This window comes from Lepidochelys kempii, chromosome 16 (genome assembly GCF_965140265.1).
Source record: "Lepidochelys kempii isolate rLepKem1 chromosome 16, rLepKem1.hap2, whole genome shotgun sequence".
NCBI lineage: Eukaryota > Metazoa > Chordata > Testudines > Cheloniidae > Lepidochelys > Lepidochelys kempii.
In genome coordinates this window covers 12,861,673-12,880,726 of record NC_133271.1, presented here as the reverse complement: position 1 = coordinate 12,880,726, position 19,054 = coordinate 12,861,673, and the positions used below count along the sequence as shown (strand labels likewise).

Below are 19,054 nucleotides of genomic sequence, written 5' to 3'. Positions count from 1 at the left end.
CATAGGATGAAATTCAATAAGGACAAATACAAAGGACTCCACTTAGGAAAGAACAATCAATTGCACACATACAAAATGGGAAATGACTGCAGAGGAAGGAGTACTGTGGAAAGGGAGCTGGGAATCACAGGGAATCACAATCTAAATAGGAGTCAAGAGTGTAACACTGTTGCAAAAAAAGCAAAGATCATTCTGGTCTACATTAACAGGAGTGTTGTAAGCAAGACACGAGAAGTAATTCTTTCACTCTACTCTGCACTGATGAAGCCTCAACTGGAGTATTGTGTCCTGTTCTGGGCACCACCTTTCAGGAAGGATGTGGGCAAACTGGAGAAACTCCAGAGAAGGGCAACAAAAATGATGAAAGGTCTAGAAAACATGACCTGTGAGGGAATATTGAAAATATTGGATTTGTTTAGTCTGGAGAAGAGAAGATGCAGAAGGGACATGATAACAGTTTTAAAGTACATAAAAGGTTGTTACAAGGAGGAGGGAGAAAAATTGTTCTCTTTAACCTCTGAGGATAGGACAAACGGCAATGGGCTTAAATTGCAGCAAGGGAGGTTTCGGTTGGACATTAGGAAAAACTTCCTAACTGTCAGAGTGGTTAAGCACTGGAATAAATTGCACAGGGAGTTTGTGGAATCTCCACCATTGGAGATTTTTTAAGAGAAGATTAGACAAACACCTGTCAGGGATGGTCTAGATAACACTTAGTCCTGTCTTGAGTTCAGGCGACTGGACTGAGGTCCCTTCCAGTCCTATGATTCAATATGATTCTATAAAATGAGGGGATAGGAAAGGAACAGACACTAACTGTTCAAAGGAGCCCTAATAGTGGGATTTGAGGCAGTCTGCTGTTGGGGCTAAATCATGCATTATCGAAGGTGAGGCTGTTGTGCGCATTTGGCCTTACATTTGGAAGGATGCCAAGAGCTTTAATGTTCGGTATTGAAAGATGCAAATAACCCCAGCAAGATGGGCGTGTGGGAAATTTCTATCACTTCCTTGTGCTGCTCCTTCGTTGGCCTCTGGGGCCTAATTTCTCCCTCAGCTCTACCCTGACCTTTCTACTTACTCCAAAGAAGTTGCACAAATGGAAGCAGGGACAGAATTTGGCCTTAATGTTTGCTGTCTGGGATCCCAGAATGCTATCAGCTTGGACTGTTACACCGACCAGGAAGTCCTTCCAGACAACAACCAGTCTAGAGATGTCCAGTAAATGCCTGGGTAGTTGCTTGTTTACTTTAACAATGTGCCATATTTTTCTAAAACATGTTTTATAAATACCTTACTTCTGTGTGTTGTGGGATGCAAAGCAAAAAGCAGTTTCATAGCGCAGCTGGGCAAAGAGCAAGCTGGCAATCTGTGCCAGGTCAGGAGGTTGCAGACATTAAAAATAAATGAGATTTTATTTTGTTCTTAATGGAGGACCTTGTTCCCGCTGGATCCACAACAGAAGCCCTTTCTCCCTCGAGGACATGCATTGTGGTGACCTTCCTTTGGCCAAGGGGAGTTGGGTGGCCTTCCCTATGGAGTCCTTCAAACCCACTCCCGGGTCATCAATGGGGCAGGCAGCCCAGCAGTGCCCCATACTCTTTCCCTCAGGGGCTTACCATGCTGTCTGTACGTGTACCAGTCCCTACTAGACTAGAAACTGAACCTGAGTTTTAGGTGCACAACCTTTGATTGTTAACTGCCAGGCCTGTCGGCTGGTTCCATAAAGGGTGCTGCAGGAAGTGGTGTTGATGATTCATTAGGCAGTGCTCTTCTCCCAGAATCTTTTCCTGGGCATGGTGCTGTGGGACACTGCAGCTGATCCAGGAATGCACAACAAATCATTTATCTGACGAATGTATCCTTTCCCTGCTTACTAAATACCCATGACAGATCGCAATCGCCTCAAAATGTATTCACCTCAATATTACTGAACGTGTTCACTGAATATCAAAGTATTCCATGCAGTTCTTTCATGATTTATTTTAAACTCTGTGGACTGATGGTGAGCAGTTTTCGGCAAGTATTCACTATTGATTATTTCAGCCGAGTTGCGATTGGTCTGGTAAGTCATATGGCATTGTTTCCATTCCTTGACTGGAGGAGCGCACAAGGCCATGTTGTTCTAATAGATGTGTGGACCAATTTAAAATTTGGTTTCTGCCAATCCTTATGCATGCAAATTTAATTGCCTTTCTGTGAACTTTCATACCAGTGTAACACGATTGCGTGAACATTTGTGGAAAGTGAACAGAAAAGGGGTCAATGTTCCAGGGACTTTTTGGTGGAACCTTTTATTTCCATACTGCCCAGCTCTATGTGGTTGCTTTGCAGCTGGAGATACCACTTTTTTTTGGTTTCAGAGTAATAGCCGTGTTAGTCTGTATTCGCAAAAAGAAAAGGAGTACTTGTGGCACCTTAGAGACTAACCAATTTATTTGAGCATGAGCTTTCGTGAGCTACAGCTCAGAAGTGAGCTGTAGCTCACGAAAGCTCATGCTCAAATAAATTGGTTAGTCTCTAAGGTGCCACAAGTACTCCTTTTCTTTTTGCACTTTTTTTGGAAGAGACATAAAACCAAACTTTTGACCGTTTGTGGTCAATAAAAACCTCAGTTCGCCTTCGGCATGACTGTTAACACCTGCAGCTTCAACCGGATATGCAATGATTCTTTACTTCCTTTTTAAAAACAAAATGTGGTGGCGGTGTGCACCGCTAAACACTCAGAGGTGACTATATTGCAGTGAGGACTGAAAAGAGGGGACTGTATTTCAGTGGGGACTGTAAAATGTCTTGGGATCTTTGGGGATGAAAGGTGCGGTGCAAATACACAATATTTTACTAGTCCTCTTTTAAGAGCCTTGTGAGACTGCAGTGTGTGAATTTGACACAGCAGGCAGCAGAGGTGGGTGTCTCCCTCAAACGCTTGAACACTTTCTAACAACTGCGTAGAAGTACACCATCATCTGGTACTGGAATTAAAAGAGCTGGGTTTGCCCCTCCCTATAACTCCTTCAGGTTTTGGCCTTTACACCCAAAATGTGTTTTAAGGCTGTGGCTTTTAAGTAGGTGACAAATTGTGCTGGAAGGATTTGGTATGTGGAATATTTTTATGCATCTCTCTTTTCTCTCACCTTTCATTGTTTTTCCCTTTGGAATATCTCCTTTAACATTCCACTCATAATGCTCTTCAAAGGAGGAGACTGTATTTGAATAGCTATGCCTAAAATCTGTTCTCCAGCCAAGGGCCCTTAGACCGGAAAACAACTAACTTCCCCATATGGCTGAGTGTCTGCATGGGAATTCAAACAGGTGTCTGTGAGCTGGTGGCCATTCCTTTGAACTGCATGAGACACACTGCTGGCCTCAAACGACCCTTTTCCTCTGAAACTTTTACATCATGCTATGTGCCTGGCTGCTAGATTATTATGCCATAAATTTAATAAACTAGGCACTGGCCATCTCACTTTTGATTTGAAGAGCCTAGGACTTGGTTGGTTTTCTCATTTCTTTTGTGTGTTTTGTTTGGTTTCTGGGTTCTTGTTGTTGTGTTTTAAAAGTCTTTGAAAGCTGAGTGCATGTGTCTGGAGAAAACACTTCATTTGAGGAGTTGGCCCTTGTGAATGATTAGGAAATACTGAGGATGGGATTTTCAAAAGCCCTCAGTGTTGGCCAACTCTGTTTCCATTGAAGATAACGGTAAAACTCCCACAAAAGCCAATGGGAACAGAGCCAGGCCAATGCACAGTAATTTGCAACCTCTCTTCCCTCCCCTCTTAGTATCTTATATGGAATAAGTTTGGAGGTCTTAGTCCAGTTCCTTGTGGAGACGTACCCCCTCTTAAACCTACTGCCACATTTGTTGGGCTATACCAGCGGACAGGCCAATGACTGACTAGGCCATGGAAACTGAACACTCCCTTACATCCCAAGAGGTGGCCCGTTCAGTTAAGGGTTGAGGGATATCAATTGGGAAGCAATTGCCCATGATATCCTCGATCATGCCCATGCCACCGCCCAGGCAATACGTGATTTGTGACTAAAGAGAGAACTTCCCTTGCCAGGGCTGCCCCTTTGCCTGCACAGTTCACACAAATCATTTTAAAAACAAAGATATATTGAATATCTGAAAAGAGGCACTATTAGGAAAATTAAAGCACTACCCCCATCCCTTCTCTGCTGCTACCAAGAGATGACATTAACCTATCACCAGTCATTGCTCACTGCCCCTTTCCAATGATCCCTGATATACCAGACACATGCCACAGCACAGAATTGGTAGACATGGCCAAATGAACCAAAGGAGAAATGAAAAAAGACCCTCATGCTGAGGGTCAACTTAGAAAAGACTGTGTTCCCTGCAGAGACATCCTCTTTGTCCTCCAGGTATGGTATACAGACTGCCTTTCCTTAGACAGGTATGACTGGCCTTGAAACACACTAAGCCTATCATACTTCCATCTAAGATACCTCCCTTGTTAGTATCAAGATTTTTGCCTTTCTGTCCCAACCACAAATCCCAAAGAAGAGGTAAAGAGCTGTGCAAAATTCAGTACGTAAGCATGAACACGTGGCTAAATTCTCTGTCAGTCCCTTAGTGAGTGACCTTGGAATCTACACTGTATGCAGCAGATCCTCCTTTCAGTGTGCCTGTCTGTAATTCCCACAAGAGTCAGGGTCAGAACTAACGTCGGACCGCTTTACTGATGACACGCCAAACCAGTCTCGAGGGGGCGCCAGCAGTTGTCTGTAAAGCAGCCAGGGAACCATTGGTTTAGAACAAGAACGAAGGAGGTAAAGCAATATCCCTGTGTAACAACACCTGCTGTACGGGCCTAAGGCAGACTATGATGGGAAACACAAAGGCAGACCAAAGGAGAATGAGAGCACTTTCAAATGAACCAGCAGAAATTCAGTGCCTTTGGTAGGACAATGTTCATTGCCCCTGGAAATGTTTGTGCAGCTGAAGATCTCTCCACATCCTGGATCTCCAGCTGGACACCAATTACTGTCCAAGCCTAAGCCTGCATTGTTGGGGAGCTCTGGGTAAGAGAGGGGAAGGCAGACCTACCTTTTTGGTCTTGACCGTTGAGGTGCAGCAGTCCCCTCCATCATAGTTGCAGAAGGCTCGGTTATTGATGGCATCACAGTAGTTGTCCCCCATGAAAGGCTAAAAAATAAACAGCATGAAGAGGCTGAGAATATGGATACAGTCCTCAGTGAAGGATCTAGCACTACTGTTGGTAGTGCCAGACACATCCTCTTTAAAAGCCATGGCCATGTTCATAAGTATTCTAAAAAGACACCACAAAGCAGCTTATACCCAGACTTATATTACTGTTGCAAATTTAAATATTCTTTTGAAATGTTGGACACCCAAACATAACAACGCTGTACCCATGTAGGAAAATCTGGAAGTAAAATTGGCTAGTCTAGTTTCACCTTCCAAATGAGCTTTGTGCAAAGAGTAAACAAAAAGCATAACTGGTGGTAAGAAAATTAGAATTGTTGGGCAAGATGTCTACTTGGTGTAAATGGGCTTAACGCATTGACTCTCATTGAGCTATCGTGATTTACACTAGCACTGGCTTTGGTCCATAAAAGCTTTTCTGTTTTATTTATTTAATGTGCTAATAGTTATACAGGCAAGGGCTTTTTTTAAAAAAAAGATATGATTTTATTTCGATAAGGTCACTTTAAAAATATGTAATATTTGGGCAATCTCCCAATAAACCTGCCAATCCATTTACTTATTCGACATACCTTTCCACCCTGGAAAGCTGTCAATAGGGACTTTTTGAGGAGTATGCCTTTTACCTCCATTGTAATACATAAGAATAGGGGGCCTGTCTGGAGGGACAGAATGGGAAAGATAATAAATATTTTGCTTTGGTAAGAACATTCTCGGTTGAATCATCTGGGGGGACTGAACCGAGACCTCTGTATTTAAAACCATGTGCCTTTACTGCTTGAGCTAAAAGACCAGGTCTACTAGTTCAGCTGCAGGGGTAGACTCATAAAACCTCTATACATGCCACTAGAAGGGGACAAAAAGTCACACTGCATTAGCCTGGGTTACACTTTGAAAAGCAAAGTCAAGGAAATCATCTTCTTAGAGCCTTTACACAGGTAAAGCTCCCATTGCTATCAATGCAGAATCATGTTATTACTGGCTTAGAACACTGCCTCCCCATGGCCTGGGATAATGGGAAAGGTTGCTCAACCCCCTCCATGCAGGAAGGAGGGGACTCCATACTGAGTGTTTCCTCCATAGCCCTATGCTGAAGAACATGGCCTGGCCCATTCTTGGCTAACGCCCTACATATTGGAAGGATCATTCTCTGCACAGATGACATGTTTTATGCAGTAGCCCACAACCAATAGCATGGTAAAGATTTCGATGGAGAGGCTATGACACTACTGAAAGAATGATGATGAAGAAGGTTTCTATTGACACAGAGGGATCTTGGCAATTAGCAATGATGGGAAAGAAAAAGCAGAAAAAAGGCACGTCAGTAATAATAGCTTCTGGTAAATCATTACATCATTTCAAAGTCTGCCTGAGTAAGAATGCTTCTTAAATAGCAGAGGAGTTGGTACCCAATGATTCATCAGCACATAACTGGCATTTCTTAATGGTCCCTGGATGTTTAGCTCTCTCTAGAGAATAGAGGATGAGCCAGTAGACACCAGAGCCCTGGAGAACTCCTGAATCATGAAGCGTCCAGGATTGAGAGACAAAGTAGGTCTGATGCTGCCTGGTACGCTATTGGCGTAGGGCCGATGTGGTCAGTACTGGACTCAATGGATGCCCATGACCACAACCAGAGTTGACAGTACTGGGCTTCATTGCCCTCGGTGCTGGGCCAGGGAGTGGCTGGACAGACCTGCTCACTCCCACATGCCTGTGCTGGTCAGCACTCCTCTTAGAAGAGGAGGAGGAGGAGGAGTCTCCCTGAGCCCTGGAATGGTCCTGGTTTGTTTTATGGGACCTTTTCCTCGCTGACCAAAGGAGGATGAACAACCCTTTTCCGCTTGGGGCAAACACCAGAGCCTAAATGCGGAATGGCATCACCTGCCAGGTCCGAAGGCGGCTGCTGAGCAGATGAGGGCCTCAGTGCTGAAGCGGGCCTCGTGGCCTGCTCCAGGAGGTACTGCTTAAACAGCAGATCTCACGCCATCAGGGTCCTCTTTGGGAATGACTTGCAGATGGAGCCACTGTCTTTAACGTGTCTCTCGTTAAAGTGGGAGTTGATGCTGGGGATGCCCCCCCTACACACTGGACAACTGGTGAGGGCATCAAACAAGTCAGCCAAGTAGTCTAGCTAAAATTAAACTAACGCTTAACTAAACCTAAGGTACTCCTACTATTATATACAAGCAACAGTTCGCAGAAAATGAGATGAAATTGTGAGGTGAAGACACCACACAGATCTCCAACTCTTGGCCATGGGCGGCGAGAAAGACCTCAGGGGGTTAGCCACCCTTATATAGCCAGGGCAGGATGTGAACGCTGCCCCTATAGGTAAAGTTCTTTGGCTCTGGCGCACAGAGTGCGCACACCCGCGCAGAATACATGGCTATGTCTACTCGAAGAAGAACCTGTCTTTTACCATGTGAAAGTTGTACTGCACAACATCCACACAGGAGGAGGCACTGTGGTCTAGTATTTAGTGTGGAAGTCAGGAGACCTGGGTTTCGTTCCAAGCTCTGCTACCTTGGGGAAGTCACTTCACTTCAGCGTACCCACCTGTAAAACTGGAGTAATATCTACCGATGGGATGGGGGTGCTGAGAGTATTATCAGTGCTTGGGATTCTCAGTTAGGTGCTAGCGGAAGGCTCAGAGGAGCAAAGACATTCTTAAGGATAATGCACCAGCATGGAACTCAGGAGGCATGGGTTCAAATCCTGGCTCTTCTATAGACTCTCTGTGTAACATTGGGTGAGTCACTTAGGCCCAGATCCTCAGTGGTATTTATATCCCCAACTTCCATTGGAAATTAGGGGCCTAAAGACCTTTGAGGATCTGAACCTTAATCCCTCTATGTTTTAGTTTCTCCCTCTGTAAATGGGGATAACGCTTCCCTGCCTCACAAAGGGGCTGTGAAGTTAAGTTTGTGGAGTGTTCAGACAACACAGCGGTGGGGGGCAAGTCAGCACCAAGACACACAGAGAGGTGCCCAGTGCTGCTTTTGCACAAAATATGTCAAGACTTCTACAACTGTTAAAGGAAGCAGCCAATAGACATTTCATACTTCCTGAAAATCATTAATTATTAATGGCACATGAGACTAAAAAGCCAGAAACAAGCCTTAAACTGCCTCAATTTGCTCAAAAATGGGCTGAGATTCAATGGGGAGGTTTGTTAACCTTTCAGTATCTCAGGGCAGAGGGCTGAGTATGTGACGAAACCAGGAGAGTTTAATATGTTTTTTAGGTTTCATTGGAAACGCTTTCCATGGCTCTAGATCTGACTGGATGCTTGTTCAGATAGAAAGGGTACGAGATGCTAACAATGTCTTGGTTTGAACCGTTTGCTGGGTGGGGAAGGGCCTTGAGGCATAAGTCCTTCATAAACAGGATGAGTTCAGTGCCCAGAAAACCTGTCTGGCAGGGTTCATCAACACTGTTTCCTTTAGGAGGCAAAACTTTGGCTTGGAGGGGCCACTTGGTGGGTTTTTACTATCAGTGGCCATTTTCCCAGTTGTATTGGGTGACGTGTGTCCGGGTTTTTGAACAACTCAGAAACTAATTCAGGCTGGCAATTCCAATGAAGTCCAAAGGTGTTAGGCCCCCAATTCCTATTGTATTTCAATGACAGTTGGGTGCCTAACTCTCTTAAGCCCCTTTGAAACATCCCAATCTCAGTATTTTAAAAGTCCGCATCTCCGGTCCTCCTTCCTCCAGCCATTTCCCAGTCATTCCTGCCCTAGCTCCACATCTGGGTTGTTCTTGCTTCCTTTCTCTTTCCTAACGTTGATCTCTTCTCCAAAGTTCAGGGGAGAGGGGGTGCCCTGGACTTTCAGAGAGTTCAATTTCTAGTCAGACAGAGCACCCTTAAACACCTTCAACATCAAGGCAAACAACTGGAGGCTTTTGCGACTGTCCAATGATGACTCGCCAAACCCTGAGAATGCCCGAGTGAAGGGAATCAGGCTTGTTTAGTAGCAAAGAGTTGTCCACCTTAGTTAGACACTCTAAGGCTCGTCCAATCATCAGCTGTCATTGAGCACTGCTCTGCACTAGAAAAATGACTTTTTCTTGCCAATAGGTGTCAGAACTGGTATAGCTGAAGACCATTTAACTGCAAGTAAAGACAAGACCAAACCGGATTTGGCCATTCCTTAGAAACAGAGATTTAAAACTGATTCATCTGCATCCATTGTTACCACCCACCCTAGGAAACCAAAGTGGATGGGCTTAGTTAATTAACTCTAATGCTCACGTCGCAGGCTTTGATGCAGTGAATCAGCGCTGGGTGCGGATACCACTTGAGTCCTGCTGTGCAGACAACGCTCTGGAGAAGGAGAGAGAAAGAAATGGGCTAAGACAAAGAAATCAGTGTGCACAAAGCGAATGTGCTTGCATACATGCCCCCCACCCCACCAAACTCTCCCAATGTAGTCCCATTCCTAACACCTCTTGAATTTTCAGGATCTGGCAGAACTCCAACTATTTACAAGATGTGTTGGACTTGACACTTGCAATAACAGAATGTTTGGGATTAAAATAATACTTAAGGTTCTTCTGAATAGTCATGTTAAATATTTCACTCATGGCGGGGAGATGTGGCAGGGAAAGGGAAAGGTTCTAGCCAGGCTCTAGCTCTGGGAAGTGTGGGGGAGATATTTCGGAATGGCTTTAGGGGGCTTCTTTGGAGCCACCAGGTACCACTTTTTATGGCTGCCTATCCTTCCCATGCTGCATGAGGAGATTGCTGGGGCGAGTGCTGGGGGTGGAAAAAAGCTCTTATGGAAAAAAGTCTTTTAGAATTGAATAGAAAATGGAAACCTTTCTATAAGTCTTTTGCACCCTCATATAGATTTTAAATAGCACTGTATCCCCACAAGACCACTCAGAATAACCCATAAAAAGGGCTATATCCGCTATTACATTTAGAGTCATTTCAATAGAACCCTATTTATTTCAGCTTCATCAAATAGTACATGACTTTTCCGTAAGGCAAAGCTGGGAAGGACTAGTTATGGGCAAAACACAGATATTTCAAAAAGTTCTTCAAACCCGACAGGTCTGCGGAAGGGAGTGGGAGACTCATGAGAGCAGGTATATTTCTGATAAAAGAAAAGGAGGACTTGTGGCACCTTAGAGACTAACCAATTTATTAGAGCATAAGCTTTCGTGAGCTACAGCTCACTTCCTCAGATGCATATCGTGGAAACTGCAGCAGGCTTCATATATACACAGAGAATATGAAACAATACCTATTCCCACCCCACTGTCCTGCTGGTAATAGCTTATCTAAAGTGATTTCCAGCATAAATCCAGGTTTTCTCACCCTCCACCCCCCCACACAAATTCACTCTCCTGCTGGTGATAGCCCATCCAAAGTGACAACTCTTTACACAATGTGCATGACAATCAAGCTGGGCTATTTCCTGCACAAATCCAGGTTCTCACATCCCCCACACCCCCATACACACACAAACTCACTCTCCTGCTGGTAATAGCTCATCCATATATATATATATATAATATAGTCATATTTCTGATGACACTCTCACTTTGAGTCCCCAGTCGTCACAGGGGCATTGTCTTCATTAGGAAAAAAGGTACATTCTTACCTCATGTTAACTGACACATGGTAACTAACATGGGGTACAATCCCAGTGAAGACAAGGCAGTGTGTAGTTTTATCATGAGGCCTTCCCCATAGTCTTTACCTTGACCTGCTAATTCGTGTAAAACTACAATCTGCCTTGTCTTCACTTGGGTTTTACCTCACATTAGTTACCGTGTCTCAGCTACTACAAGGTAAGAATACACTTTTTTTCCCTAGTGGAGGCACACGCAGCATGGTAATGGTACCCACAAACATGGAAACTATAGGAAAAAGAAGATTAAGCCAAACTCTTTCAAATATCAAGAAATGGTTGAGGGTTTGGATAGTCTTTGGGTGGAGAGAAGAGGAGGGAAAGTCCAAAGGAACCAAAGAGGATTATTATTTTATCTAAACCAGTTCTCCCCTACTTAAGAAAGACCCTACCGGAAGCGAGCTTAGTAAGGAGTACTGCGTGGACTGCATGACAGCTATCTCTATGCTGCCTTCTCATCCCCACCCTCCCTGAACGTCCATCAGTCACAACACTCATTTCACAAGGTTGGTTTCCTTTACAGAGGAGGGAACAATCGTATTAAGATAACAATGGTGACACAACCGCTGGTTTTGTGAGGTGTGCCAAGGGGCATTTTCCAAACGGTCAGGATTGTGCTAGAGGCTTAGGAAAGAAAGGAATTAACATTTAGAAGGGACTGTGGCATGAGCCATCCCTTTCCCTACTTATCTGAGGCCTAATTTAAGCCATCTGCAGGGGAACCTCAGCATGTGTGTACAGTTTCTGTCATTTGAGGCTTACCTGACGTGCACTAGGAAAAAGGACTTTTATACTATCAGCACAGGGCTGTTTATCTTTCCGACACCCTCGGATTTTCCACTATTAGTCAGGCCTGGCCTGCCCCACCTGTCTCACAACAGGGCCCGTCTATGTGAGAGGGGAAGAGGCCGGGGAAGCTGGCGGGGGCGGAGGGAGAAACCAATGTTGTTTATCCCATCAGCGAGGGAGACCGCAAGGCGCAGGGGCCCCACAGCATCAAGTTTGCTCCCAATGAGCTCTTGACAGACATCTGGAACTTTCAAGGCCGCCACAAATGGTAAGACTTTTTTTCCCCCTTTTATTTGCTGCGCTTCAGGGCAAAAAAGAGAAAACCTTTTTAGGTTTCAAAACACAGAAGCCCAGGGATTGGGGAGAGGCAAGGACTGCCTCCAGGAGCTTTTGAACCCAGGGCTAAACTGAAGGAGAACTGAAGAAAAATACAGGCCTTACCCTTCTCCATACCCAGACCCATCCAAATAATATGAGAAAAATAATTGCATTTCCAAAGAACTTCCTCTGCTCCCTGGGACACCAACATTAAAACCAAAAAACCATTTGCTGCCAATATACGTGACTGAGTATGTGGATTTGGAGCTGGAGAAAGAGACTGGCCCGGCCGTCCTGGAAAGGGAAGGACTGTGTTTATCCACAGAAGATGTCAAGCACTCGCAGCAGCAGGGCAAGCACCCAATCACCATGTCTTGTTGATATGCACCAGCCCTGACTGGGAGACTCCTCTCCACGGCCCCTTCAGTTCTCTGTCTCTCTGTTGAGATGGACAATTGCTACAGCCTGAGAACTGCCCTAACAGCACCAAACCTATCCCACATGACCGCACTGAGCAGTCACCTAACTGATCCAACCACCTGGGCTGGATTCACACCAACTGCTTAGAGATGATAGACTCCATATCCCATTACAAACAGTCCTAGCAAGAAGTCAACTGAAAGGAAGAATTAAAACACTGGAAGTGATAGGACAGTGGACAGTTTCTGTGGGAAAATTCATGGGCTGAAGTGGATGTCCAGTCTATAGTTGCTCAAACTTTGCAAAACTGAGGTTCTTATGAACAATCCTGGCTGGGATGATTTAGCTGGTGTTGCTCCTGCTTTGAGCAGGCGAATGGACTAGATGACTTCCTGAGGTCTCTTTCAACCCTAATATTCTATGATTCTATGAATTTGCCACGAGCATCTAATTGCATAAAAACATAGATACTACTTAAATTCCCAAATCAATGCACGTTGCCATAACATTTGTTTACTGTGCTTTAGTGGGTGAACAACCCTAGTAAAGACCTAGCATAGGCCACCACTCAAGTGCACAGACCAGACCGGGGTGCTTCAGGGAGGTGGTGTTTAAATAAACGGGGAGGGAACTTGTTCTCAGTAAGTTTGGAGGCAACTTTGGAGAAGCCTCTTCTTCAGAAAGGCTGTTGCCAAGTAAAGTTGGTTCTCTGTAGAGGATCTATTGGTTATTTTCACTGAGTTCAGCAGTAGAGCCAGGAGAAAAATGGATTTGTCAGTTCACTGGCCATTCTGAAAAACTTTAAAAAAATCGTTTTGGTTCAATCTGAAAATTATTATTTTTTTTTTTTTAAATTTTTGGTGAAATGACAAGCCGGAAAAGAATCATTTCAGATTGAACAAAACATTTCATTCAACCATAATGACATGTTTCAACTATTATAAACCATTTTAAAAATTAAAAAAAATAGAATTAAAGGAAATTTATGAACAAAAAATAATTTTGAACTGAAAAGTCAAAACCTTTTGATTTAGGGGGAATATTTTTCCCCATTGTTTTTCGACCAAAACAATTCAGTGAAAACGACATGAATTTGTGAAACGTGTATGTGTCTCTGAATCTGCACTTTTCACCCCCCAAAAAATTAGTGTGAAAAATGTCTCCCAGCTCTACTTACCTGCATTAAACCACATCAGCTGTTCAGCTTTGTCTTCTCCCTGTAGCTATATACAGAAGGTGGTATCCACCCCCCCAGTCAAAGGGCTAACAAAATGCCTATGCCCCACATAAGCCCCAAATGTTAAATGGTGGATAGGTTTTGTGCTGGCCCTTAGCCTAGGGGACAATTTCACCCAGAGGGAGGGAATGCAGCCACTGGCCACTTTGCCATATTGTAGGGCCCTGTAGGATGCCTTTGGCTGATTAGCCCTGTATTGAATTAATTAGGACCTGACCAGGGGCTTTTGAGCTGTGACTGGAGAGGGACATGGGGGGTCCATATTACAGTGAGCAGCTTGGGGGAGTGGGTGTGGTTCATGTTGCAGCAACTGCTCTGCCAACCTTTCTGCTGGCCAGTCTGGGGAGGTGGGACCCTAAACCCACCCACACCACACTTTTCCCTTCTCCATGTTAGTGATGGAATGCCCAAGAGAGCAGGGTCTGGGGCAAGGCAAGCAGGGGACTGCACCCAGATTAAACAAGGGGTGTTGTGGGTGTGTGCGTGTGTGAAGGCCGTTTTCACCTCCCACAATCCTCCTCAGACATGCACAGTCCAAACACACCCAGAAATCAGCTGGTGCAGTAGAACATACAAAGTTGCTACTTGCACAAAGCACAGTCCACCTGTGATCTGCATTGGTTCCAGGTCATTTCCAGATGCTATTTAAGGTGGTGGGTTTAATAACTGGGAGATTTACATGGGCTCAGTCCTGGTGACTTCAGAGACCAGCTCTCGCCCAGTGTGATACCTTGGCAGATGAGATCATTGCAGCTGCTCCCGCTAACACCTGACACTGCTAATATGCAGGAGGCTGGGAGCAGGACCCTCTCAGAGAAAGGCCATCAGCTATGGACTTGGCTTTTCTTGCTGGTTTGACAAAGCCTGAATTCCCAATGCAAGGGTAGTTTGTTCCGCACAAGGCTTTTCCTCATGGGTGAAGAAGGGGCAGGAGGAATGACTTGATGGCCAAACCTTGGCTTACACTTGAGCCCAAACCTTGGCTTACAATAGTGTGCCCTTGTTGCCAAGAAGGCTAACGGTATTTTGGGCTATATAAGTAGGGGCATTGCCAGCACATCGAGGGATGTGATCATTCCCCTCTATTCGACATCTGGAGTACTGTGTCCAGTTTTGGGCCCCACACTACAAGAAGGATGTGGAAAAATTGGAAAGCGTCCAGCCGAGGGCAACAGAAATGGTTAGGGGGCTGTGGCACATGACTTATGAGGAGAAGCTGAGGGAACTGGGATTGTTTAGTCTCCAGAAGAGAAGAATGAGGGGGGATTTGATAGCTTCTTTCAATTACCTGAAGGGGGGTTTCAAAAAGGATGGATCTAGACTGTTCTCAGTGGTGGCAGATGACAGAACAAGGAGTAATGGTCTCAAGTTGCAGTGGGGGAGGTTTAGGTTGGATGTTAGGAAAAACTTTTCACTAGGAGGGTGGTGAAGCACTGGAATGCGTTACCTAGGGAGGTGGTAGAATCTCCTTCCTTAGAGGTTTTCAAGGTCAGGCTTGACAAAGTCCTGGCTGGGATGATTTAGTTGGGACTTGGTCCTGCTTTGAGCCAGGGGTTGGACTAGATGACCTCCTGAGGTCCCTTCCAACCCTGAGATTTTATGATCTTTCTGCACTGCAAAGACTCCAAAGGATGGTCTGTCCACAACCTCCCTATATAAACCATTCCAGTGTTTCACAGCAGGTGGGGTTTGGAGAGGGAAGTGAATGTGTCATTTTCTTTCCTTTTTTTTTCTCTTCAATTTTTAGAACTGATCAGAAATGACCAAACTCTGACTACAGACTGGCCCCACGGCCAAACACTAACACTGCTCACTTGCAAAAGTTACTGCTTTCTTAACTGCAGGCCTTCCAGAATTATGCAGAGACTGATACCAAGTGACGAGACGGTAAGATGTTTTCTAAGAACAATCCCCTAGTTGATCCAACCAGAACCTGCTCTAGGGAGATGCTCCATCCTCTCCATTTCTAAAGAGGTCTGTTTATTGAGGCTTCAGAGTGGATTAATTTTCACTTGGTACTCAATGTCCTATCCATCTTTTAACATAATTTTAGAAACTCAACCCTTTAACCTGCTATTCACAAACCAATCCTTTTTGGTGTTTGTGAGGGGGTCAAACTCCTAACCAGTCACAATCTAAAGATCTTATAAGATCACTGCTGTAGGGGCAAAATGGACCCAGATTTTTCCACTGTGCTCCTGGAAACCATCAACTCCCCCCCTCTTATACCGCACTCCCCTGTTCTCCCCCTTTACTACCATTTTTCCCCCTGCTGCCTAATGAGCCCTCCAGAGACCCTAAAGCATCCACGCTGCATTGTAAACCTGGGCTTACAATTGCCCATTACAGCTCCCTCCAAGTCCTGGCATCAATAAATGAGGGCAGCACAGCAGAGATTGGGAGGGAAGCTGTGGTTTTATTTCACCATGAATTACAAAACCTCTTTGAACTCCAGAGCTCAGGACAGAGCCAGTGAGAAATAGCCTCTCATACAGAGATAAGGTTTCTACAGATATGTATTTCACACCAGCAGCTTGGCAAAGCTTTGGCCGGGGCCGTAATGTAATCAGAGAGTATGGAGTGAATGAGGAGATCAGAGGGACAGCCTGTGATTGTGATATCCTCCAGTCACCTCCCAGGAGCGTTTCTATCACTCTGCCTGCTTGTTGGTGTGCAGCACACAAGCACGGCACAGCCAGCGTCTTCAGAAGGGCTCAGTACCCACACTCAGGGCCAAATTTTCAAAGATGCTACATGTAGACACCTAAAAAGACGGATTGTCAAATATGCTCAGCATGCTGGTTGTCTGGTGGGTGCTTAGCCCTTTTGAAAACCTTGCCCTGGATATGTAAAATGCAGGGCCAGATTTCCCACAGAACTCAGGGCCAGACTTTCAAGTACTCAGCACCCACTACTGGGGAGACATTTAAAAAAATGGTTTCCAATTTAGGCATGAAAAAGGGGCCTGATTTTCAGAAATGCTCTGCACCCACCCTGCACCCCAGGTGCACAGTGCTGTTGAAAATCTGGCACACAGGGTGCATTTCTGTGTTTATATGCCTACAGTAACTTGTATTAGTGAGTGTGTGTATGTAAGTGCCTATTTATGTGGTTTCTATGCAGGAGCTTATATTTACATATGTATGTGTAGCATGAGTGTGGTTTTGGATGAATGTGTGTGCTTGCTTGTCTAATCTACACACGTGCATATGTGTGTGTGTTTCCAGTAGTGGTTGAATGTGTGTGTGTAAATGTGCACTCTTTGTGTAGGTGTGTTTATGGGTGACAGTAAATATGCATTTGTGTACATCTGTGAGTGTTTACTTGTGTGTGCGCATCTGCAGGTAAGTGTGCCAACCAATGTCCACCTGTTTGTGTTTTCATGGGTAGATATAAGTGCATGTGCATGATCGGAGTGTTTGGCCTGTGTGTGTATCGGAGAGTGTGTGTTTGCAGAGCGCAGAAGGAGAGAGCAGTGACCTCTGAAATGGATGCTGTGCTGAGCAGACAGACGTCTGTCACATGGGGATGTAGGAGAATCAGTTGCCTCAGCCAATTTGGGAAATTATATACTCATCATATCAGGTTCTTCTGCTGCCCGAACACAGACAGTTCCCTACCATGCAATGTGCACAGAAAACTGAAGAGTAGTAAGAATTTAAAACCTGATCTGTGCAGTTTTACTTGTCCCCCTTTGTTTTCTCCTACAGTTAAGTATGTAAGTGCATTGTCTGCACTCCCCATGGTGCTGGTGCAAGGGGTGAAAGTCCCACCAGATCAGAACTGTTAGTAGCTGTGTGGATCAGAGGGCAAGGACGTGGTCCCTTTAGCTCAAGGTGGAAATGCCCAGAGGTTGGTGCACTGGGAAACCGCAGAGTTAAATGGGCAATGGTAGAGCAAAGGAAAAGGGCCGTGGGGTAAGCAAGAATCAGGTTTGGAGTCCCTATTGATGACAACCTTGTCCAAGGAGGGAAGATGTCTCGCTACACAGACAGATATGAAATATTGCTGGTCCTCGCTATCCTCTGCATCCCTAATCTCTGCTTTGTGGGTCAAGCTGCATGTTCTCCTATTCTGGAGGAACATGAAAGTCTGTGGGTCTGGGGAGGGGTACTTAGTAACATGCCCCCCACTGACCTTCACTCGTTGAGGATTCATCCAGTGCTGGATGTCTTGTAAGGTCTCATTCACACGCAGCAGGATGGGCTCGTTGTGGTCCGTACACGAGGTGGTGCATTCGGCTCCTTCATGGCACATGCAGAGGGGAATGAAGGAAGAAAGCAAACACCATGTCACTCTCCTACCATCATTTCAGTTGTCTGAATAGCCTCCATCTTCCTACTCTGCAGAACGATTATTACAGCCAACCCATAATGGAGCTCTTCATCACCATGCACCTCACAACCTCCTGGGATTTACACTGTGATAGGATTCTGATCACACCCCACAGCTTGTGACCCTAGGACCAGAGTGGGGATATACATAAGGGCTTGCTTCTTAACGTGACCAATAGATTACAGTATCGAAATATCACTGTGGCTACTAATCCATGGATTGAATGGGGGATTTATTCATTTCCTGAAGCAGTCACGGAGAGGCAGAGGCATTGAAGGCAGTTCCATTTCAAGAGCTCTTTCTGAAGCCGTGAAGCAACTGAGCAGATGCCACCAAATTCCTCTCACTTCTGACATGGACAACAAGCCAATGGCCTGATTTTCCAAAATTAGAAGACCCTGAAATAATGGTGATAAAGTCTAATGATGTTGCAGGCTGGTTATCACCTAAGCCCCATGCTAAACAAGAAGTAAGAGGAGAGGTAATGATCAATTTGTTCACGTGTAAACCGGTATTTTCTCTGATTAACTGCCATGCCCTGTGGGAACCCTATCCTTTCCTTGTTAAAACACACTGCGGTGCTCTGCAGTAATGTGGTGACACAACCATAAGCCTTAGCGTGTTGGACTATTACCATTTCCCCCCTAGCAAATCACTGCTGAAAGGGGCAGCTGCTGTAAACCCTATCATTAGGAATCCTGCACTCCAATCAGCGTGAGGGGGAGTTAATCTGTGGAGTGGTTTGGATGGCTGTGCCTTTGGCTCAAAAGTCACTTCAGCCTGGAGGAGCAGATTAGGTGTCTGTGGAGAAAAGGAAAGGTGTTAGGGTCACACTGACCCTGGCTGGGTACTTTTCCCCCCAGCCTCTGTCTTTTTTCTTTTTCTCACGTGGCGGAGCCAGTTGGAACAAAGCAGGAGCCAGTTAGTTTAATTAGGAAGGGTTTGTTTCTGTTTTTCTCCTCTAGTTTGAGCAGTAGTGACTCCATTGATTGTACTGGATATCTGCCAGGTTTGGCTCGGCCCATGAGTGAAAGGAAAAGATCCTCTTTTGAGGGACATCCAGATGACTTCCAAAATACGTGACCTGATCCTGAAAAGTGCTGATGTGAGACACTCACAAAGTGT

At 45.2% G+C, this 19,054-nt stretch overlaps 1 protein-coding gene across 5 annotated transcripts in view; it reads right to left on the bottom strand.

The window, feature by feature from the left end:
- Positions 1-19,054, bottom strand: part of PAPPA (pappalysin 1) — a 228,109-nt gene that overhangs the window by 13,228 nt on the left and 195,827 nt on the right. For 4 of the 5 annotated variants that reach the window (XM_073313934.1, XM_073313936.1, XM_073313935.1 and 1 more), the window contains 3 exons: positions 17,732-17,838; positions 9,444-9,515; positions 5,069-5,167 (listed from right to left, as the gene is read on the bottom strand). In XM_073313934.1, coding sequence (XP_073170035.1) covers positions 5,069-5,167; positions 9,444-9,515; positions 17,732-17,838 — 278 coding nt within the window. The other variant, XM_073313938.1, reaches the window with a different exon arrangement.